General features: G+C 34.8%; 1 protein-coding gene across 1 annotated transcript; it reads left to right on the forward strand.

Moving 5' to 3' along the window:
* Positions 1 to 6,093: 6,093 nt before the first annotated feature.
* Positions 6,094 to 7,626, forward strand: LOC124354680. The gene has a single exon (XM_046805317.1). It carries the CDS (start codon positions 6,094 to 6,096, stop codon positions 7,624 to 7,626), a length of 1,533 nt encoding a protein of 510 aa, XP_046661273.1.
* Positions 7,627 to 7,868: the final 242 nt, after the last annotated feature.

Below are 7,868 nucleotides of genomic sequence, written 5' to 3' on the forward strand. Positions count from 1 at the left end.
TGACAATGCCGTCAGTTGCAAGGGACTTGCTACAATACAATCAGCTTAGCTTTGCTGCCTGTAAATAGCCATTAAATATTCTAATGTATCCACGTCTTACATTCTCAGTAATTACAGTAATTACATTCTCCTGTAGATCAAGAGTTGTGGCAAAGACGAATGCCATTGGTACGTTACAATCTATAAACATTTTAGAATAAACATCTTGCACGATAAAAAAGTGTATGGTTTTCATGAAGATTTCACGTTTTCATTTAGATAGTTAAACATACATTATTATATTTTGTATAACTTAAAGCTTGTATAAACAAGCTTTGTATAAACAAGTGACAGGTTCAAAGGAAAACTACTGGTTATAGATGGGGTAATATATTTTCCTCAACTGGATTTGTTGAAATATTGGAAGCGGAAACGTTGCGCTCGTGGTTGTGAGCGATACAGATCTATGTATTCGTGTCTGGGGATTCTCTTTCAAAATACCAATACTCGGAATGAAGAAATTTGTCTTTTCCTTACATATATATAACAAAAGTGTATTTGTGTACCAATTTGTATTCATTAATATTTAGCGAACTGGTGTTGAGAAGGTTGTGCTAATAATAGTACACTTTGTAAATCTATATTATGACTTTAATATGTTTTTAATATATTATTTGAGATAAGGTATTATTATTTTGGTTTTTGAAATATAATTGTTTCTTTATGTTAATACTTAGTTATTAATTTATTTCACAAGTAGAACAGTAAACCTCACGTGGGGCGAAATATAAATATAATTTGTATAATACGAGTAAGAAGTATGTTATACCTTACTTATACTTCATACGTTACAAGAAATACGCTAGATGTTTTTTTCCCTTATAATCCTTATGATGGTTTCCAATAATGAATATGTCTATTTCGTTTCATTTTTTAAATAACATGAATATTATGAATATGTTCAGTAAAGTGATCGTCGTTTGATTGAAATTTAAACACTTCAGTTATTCTATATTCATATTCTGCCCGGCTAGTCTGGCTCCTGAAGGTCGACTGTTACCACTATACATTCATTCCCACTGAGATTAAATCCATTCTAAAGTATTAGTACACAAACTAAAAGTTGATCATGAGTGCCTAAAGGGAACAATTCTATTCAGTGGAGTTGAAAATAGTACCACAATGCCACTACGGCAATGCTAGCATCTCTGAATCGTAAATTCAACGTCCTTTTGATGTAAATATTAATGCGAAACTAATTCAAGTAGATTAAACCTTATAAATCGAGGGGCTGGAAAAATTGTGTTAATATCTCTCTGTCTACACGATTTCTCCAAAATAAAAACTTACTTTAGGTTTTGCATGGAGCTTATACTTTATATCGAGGACATCAAGTTAGAGAACGGTGCAACTTTCTCCATGTGTTTGGCTTTGATTTAGCAAAGCCTGTAACTCAGGGTGATATAACGAGACTGGATTTTTGACCTATATATAAACTTGAAATGTTGTTTATTTTACATAACACAAAAGTACTGATACGGGCTCTGTGGTGTAGTGGTAGCACATTCAACTGGCAAGTGAGAGATTCGGGGGTTCAAGTCTTAGTGAAGCAGGTACTTTTGTGATTTAATGTTTATTGAAAAATATACATACACATATATAATATATATAGGTATTAAATATACATTATATATTTGTGTATATTTACATATATATTAAATGATACATATATTTAATATATATTAAATAATGAGTGACGATTAAAGAGTTATAAAAGTTATAAATGTGGTAGTTTTTAAAAGTTAACTGCTGGTTATGGGTGGGGTAATATATTTTCCTCAACTTGACTTGTCGACGTATTCCAAGCGGAAACGTTGCGCTCTTGGTTGTGAGCGATACAGATCTACGTATTCGTGTCTGGGGATTCCCTTCCAAAATACCTTCAAAGGAATGAAGATTGTTTTATTTTCCTTGCATATGTCTTACAAAAGTCTTTTTCGCTATTTTTATTTATCTTTTAACGAAGATGGTATTCAGAAGGCTCTGCAAATTATTACATTTTAAAATTCCTTTAATGGCAACAGTCTTGGAATAGAAAAAAGTTACAAACTATTTATTGTAATCTTCTCAACAGACTAGCGGTACTTTTATTTCTCAGTGATATGTATACACACACAAAATTTAGAGTTAACTAATCTTTTTGTTAGTATTCTATTTTTATATTCTGGTTTTAGTCTTAATCTACCGGACCACATTCATTTGAATATTATACTGTACAGTAAATGTGATCCTGACCTTCTGCAGATAGTCGCTTTTGGCTCTGAGCTTCAAGAAATGATTATACATGAAATATATTGATTAAATTCTATACTATTTTCATTGCAACTTCTAGTATTAGTAGAGATTTTATTAGAGGCTCTAACATTTTGTATAGATCTACCAAAAATAAGATTATAATACCTAAACTACTTTTACAATGTAAGATGTAAGAATTGAACAGTCTAGAAACTTCTATCTTTATACTTTTCGCTATGTTGGAGATTTTAGCTACTAGTGGCAACCACAATGGCGGGTAATATATTGAACGGCAGAACAGATCAATGGAAAAACTAATGACTATTCCAACATGGGTAGGCCATTTACTATTTATTTCGATGCGTCTGCTTCGAAGAACCCAAATTATGTTTTTTTAAAGCCGATTTGCAAGTCCCAGGCTCACATAAGACTTAGCCATCTAAAACAACAAGGGTGATGTCTTTTCATTAGACCGATAGGTAGGGTTGTAGCCGTCACTATTATTTTCAGGCAGTAACTATGATTGACTGGGTATATCGATATCTGGCAACCTTAATGGTATGAAAACTATTCAGTACAGGCATTCTAGTTCCAACCGAGTTTCAAAGCTTGATTTTGAAAGCCAAGTAGTAAACCATGATTTGCTTACACGTTCTCGCGCTAGATTAGTGACATGTTATGTAGTCCTTTGTAAACTCTATATATAAATAATATGTTATATTTGATAGCATTACATTATTATGGCCAAATTTCAATAAATAACAGTTCTACAGTATTAGCCAAAATAAACAGTACTGAAATGGTAATATTTTATTAAAATAACCACAGTAACTTTACATACGGTATAGATTTTATCAATAAATACAAGTAAAAGGAAGCAAAATCGGTTAAACTCGGGTAGTAACATATTAAATATGACCCCCGTTTAGTTTGAGGCAACACTCGTACCGTTCTTGTAGGGTTCGCTTAATTTTTATGAATAGAGGTTGTTCCATTCTCCTAATACACATGGCTATTTTTTCTTTTAGTTGAACGATGGTAGATGGTGGGTCCTCGGGGAAAATATTTTCTTTCAACATTCTCCAGACGTAGGTGTCCGGTGTTGTAAGATCGGGGGAGTGGGCTGGGTAAGGAAAGTTTGTTTTAAGGGAGATGAGACGGTTGCCAAAGGTTTGTTGGACGAAAGCAGTGTTGTTAACGGCAGTGTGACTGGTTGCGCTATATTGCTAGATCCACTGTGAATTTAACGGCAGGTTTCGTGCTTGACAAAATCTCTTGATATCTCTCACAAACCAATCAAGAATGGTCCTATATCGTTTTGGTCATTATGATTCTTTTGGATGATTCCTTGGAGGTTAAGTGGTAGAGAGGACTTTTAAGTCATAACTTCGCCTCTGTAAAAAAAAAGACATTTTTCATTTCATTCTTTTCGGTAACTGCAACACTTACTGTAACCCTCTTCCGTGGTTTACATTTGTACAGACAGTGGTTGGGCGACCCGAAAGGCCCTTTCGCTGTGTCAAAACACTACCTCTTCTTCGAAACTTTCAACACCACTAAGAATCACAGCATTAGTAGGGTTTTAGTGGAAATTTTCCGGAAAACGTAATGCAGTGTATGACAAGCTTGGCCCACTCGCAAGTCCAATTCCGTCTGAGCGAAAATAATGCTCTACAGTACAAACTTTCTCTACCGTTGTTAGAACCGTGTTAGCAAAAACTAACCTCAAGTAAGAAAGAAGTAATAAACACGAAGCCGTTGCAACAATCCACAGTTCAATCAGCTTATCGAGAAGGCAAATATAGCTGATTCAGTTTCGGTAATGTTTATTATGGCTAATACCGTATAAAAAATGTAGATATATATATATATATATATATATATATATATATATATATATAATTAAAATATAGTTGAATTTATAAAAACAACATGAGCTATCAAAAATTAAATTAGTTTTAACATAAACATAATCTGTATATTTGTCAATGTTCTATTACCAATATGCACGATCCCACAAAAAGAACTTGGGTGAGCGCGTTAAAGTTAAAGGCGCAAAGAAGAATTGAATGTGTTTTGGAACTTTATTGTTGTCCGTCACTAATATTCTTCTTCACAGTTACAAATCCTTTCGGGTGTTATAAAACCTCTTGAAACTTTTCATTTGAGAAACTTTTAATTTAGTAAGCAGATTATTACAAACGTTTCGGAGTTTTATGGGTTTGAAGTGTTTCATATTTTTTACTCTTAACGCAAATAGTTGAAATTAAAATTTAAAAACACATTTAAAAACATCATTATTGAAATAGTTGAATTTGTAAAATTAAAATGGGTTCATAAACATCTTCACGTTGTATTGAATTCATTTTTACATTGCAGTTATGTGTTTTATCAGTTGCAGCAAGCCAATTATTATAAATGGCGAATTAAAATAGAAATAGCTATAAAAGCAAAATAAACAATGTACATAAAACATTGTATTTGCATTTTTGAAACTCAACAAAAATTTTCCCGAGTGGTTAGACAGGGATGGTTCTGAGGAAACAATACATTTTGTAATTTTTGTATTCGAATCGTGAGATTTCATAAAGAAGATGTGGAATAAAAGTAAAGGCTAGACTGCGTTTTAGTGCAGATCTAGCACACGTTCAATGTCGAACATATGATAAAATTGTGTATCAGTGGCACATGCGTTTGTTACCGTGTGAGAATCAGTTTCTAGTAATACAAACATAAGATAACAATAATCTTATTTTAACTTGAGATAAAGAACGAGTACACTATTAAAACTTAATGAATAATAAGAACATTAAATGCTTATTCAAATTAAATTTCTATCCATTACTAATTTTCCGTGAATAATATATTATTTGTTAAAGCAATATTTCTATCAACTTGTAATTTAATAGATTTACGTTAGAGAGACAATTGCAAGAAGAGCAAACATTGGAATCATAGAATTGTTACGAGTATTTATTGAAAAGCTTGTCGAACCTACATAATCAATACCAGGGTGAAAAGGTATATCTGGCTTTAAGCTCGTCATTCATACCTGTCAAACGTGAGTCATTCCATCTTTTCATATACGCAAGATGTTACTTTATGAATGTTTTATACTAATATCAACTTAATTTACACACAGAAATAGAACTTTAAAAGTTTGGCCACCCAAGAAATGGTCAACTTCTTTTATGTATTAGAGAGTTTATTTTTATTAATTATAATGTGCTTACACGTAGTACAGCAAGACTGGATTGGTTACTTAATTAGAAACTTTTTTCGGAATACACTGCTCATATGAAAGTTATATACAGTATGAATATACAGTATAAATATAATGTTCAAGAGAAGTCAATAGGGGAGAGCGGGGCAAGTTGATACGTGGGCAAGTTGATACAGATGTGACTGTGAGCTAACGCGCATGCGCAGGGCGGACATGAGTCAGTAGAGGCTGTTGTTTACCGAGACGCAGTGCCACACGGCGTCCAGCTGTCAACAGAGTACTCTACGTGTTTTTATTGTTGAAATTGTGTTTTCATGAGTAGAAAGTAATTGTTGGCTAGTGTGTTTGAGTTGGCGTACCAGCAAGAGGATAATATTCAGGAAGTTCACTGTTAGCACAGTTAAACACCTGTTTCTTGGTAAGAATTCCATGATAGTTTCATATTTCTGGACTTTATATTTTAGAGACTTAAGTTAGACTTAAGAGACAATTGTTCAATGGGGCAAGTTGATACGCGTAGCTGGGGCAAATTGATACAGTGTATCAACGTACCCCAATATTGTAAAAATTAGAGTTTTGTCTTTTCTTACAGAAACATGGTGCGGAATTATACCAGGAAGACAGATCGAGGGAAAGTCCCGGATGAGAGCTTTGAAAAAGCCTATGAAGCTGTCAAGACCAAAACCATGTCTTTGCGGGAAGCAGTTGTAGCCTTCGAGATCGACAAAATGACATTGTTTAGATTTATAAGAAAAAAAGATGAATCGCAAGGTCAAACCGTTACAATGGGGTATACCAAACGAAGAAAAATTTTTCCAGACCAATTAGAATCTCAACTCGAAGAGTATATAATACACTCTTCAAAAATCTACTACGGAGTTACACCACAAAACATCAAAGTTTTAGCTTACGAACTTGCTATGGCTAATAGGAATATCATTACATTACCTGATTCATGGATTAACCATAAAATGGCTACAAAGGACTGGTTTAGCTTATTTATGAAAAGACACCCTAGACTATCAATCAGGGAGCCTGAGGCTACGAGCCTTAGTCGCGCTACCAGTTTTAATAAAGTCAATGTTGATCTATTTTTTGACAATTTGAAGAGTACTTTAGATAAATACAAAATTGAACCTAAGGATATTTGGAATATTGACGAAACCGGTGTGCAAACAGTTCAGAGGCCAAACAAAATCGTAGCTCAGAAAGGAGTACGCCAAGTAGGGAAAGCTACGTCAGCAGAAAGGGGGCAGACTGTCACTATGGTATTGGCTGTCAGTGCCATCGGCCACTCAGTTCCTCCAATGTTAGTATTCCCAAGAGTATTCTTCAAGGATCACTTCATCATTAACGGGCCACCAGGATGTATTGGAACTTCCTACCCATCCGGATGGATCACATCTGAATCGTTTTTGACGTTCATTAAACATTTTCACGGCCACGTAAGATCTAGCAAGGGCAATCCCTGCTTGTTGGTTTTGGATAACCATGAATCACACTTATCTATTGAAGTGCTCAACTTCTGCAAAGAAAATGGTATCGTCATGTTGTCTTTTCCCCCCCACACTTCTCACCGCCTGCAACCGCTTGACAGGTCAGTTTATGGGCCTTTCAAAAGATTTTACTTCGCTTCAGTCGACGACTGGATGGTCAACAATGCAGGGAAAACTGTAACAATCTACGACATTCCTGGCATAGTAAAGATGGCACTCCCTAGAGCAATAAATCCTACAAATATTATATCTGGTTTTCAAGCAACAGGAATCGCGCCATACAACAGAGAAGTGTTTACTGAGAATGACTTCTTGTTCAGCGCAGTCACGGATAGAGAGATGACTTCACAAGACAGCACTGTCAAGACTTCTCAAGCTGGGACAAGCAACGCTGATGGTCTACACTCCAAAGTGAACCGAACTGAGACTACAACTGCAATTCCATCTACAAATAAGGATGTTTCTGTAGGCGTATTCACTGTAAGCCCTCAAGAAATCCGCCCCTACCCTAAAGCTCGAGAGCGAAAAAATATAAAAAAAGGGAGGAAATCTTTAAAATTCGCTATCCTTACTAGCACACCAGTTAAGGAGAGGCTGGAAGTGGAAGCCAAAAAAAGGAAGCTAAAATGGTAGCCAAGTCAGAAAACGCCAAAAAAAGACTTTTTAAAATGATAGAGAGTCAGACTAAGGAGAAGAACAAGGTGAAGAAACAGAAATGCGTCCCAAAGAATAAAATGAAGGTTGAATCAGAGTCGGAGGAAGAGAACGACGCCCTGTGTCTCATATGTTTGGAGCCATTCTCCAAATCCAAGCCAGGTCAGGACTGGATACAGTGCATTTCTTGCAAAAAATGGGCCCATATAGAATGTGGGAAA

The sequence above is a fragment of the Homalodisca vitripennis genome, chromosome 1 (assembly GCF_021130785.1).
Source record: "Homalodisca vitripennis isolate AUS2020 chromosome 1, UT_GWSS_2.1, whole genome shotgun sequence".
Taxonomy (NCBI): Eukaryota; Metazoa; Arthropoda; class Insecta; order Hemiptera; family Cicadellidae; genus Homalodisca; species Homalodisca vitripennis.

What these genes read in the sequence shown, in the direction of transcription:
- LOC124354680 (XM_046805317.1), top strand. Translation starts at nt 6,094, where the DNA reads ATGGTGCGGAATTATACCAGGAAGACAGATCGAGGGAAAGTCCCGGAT.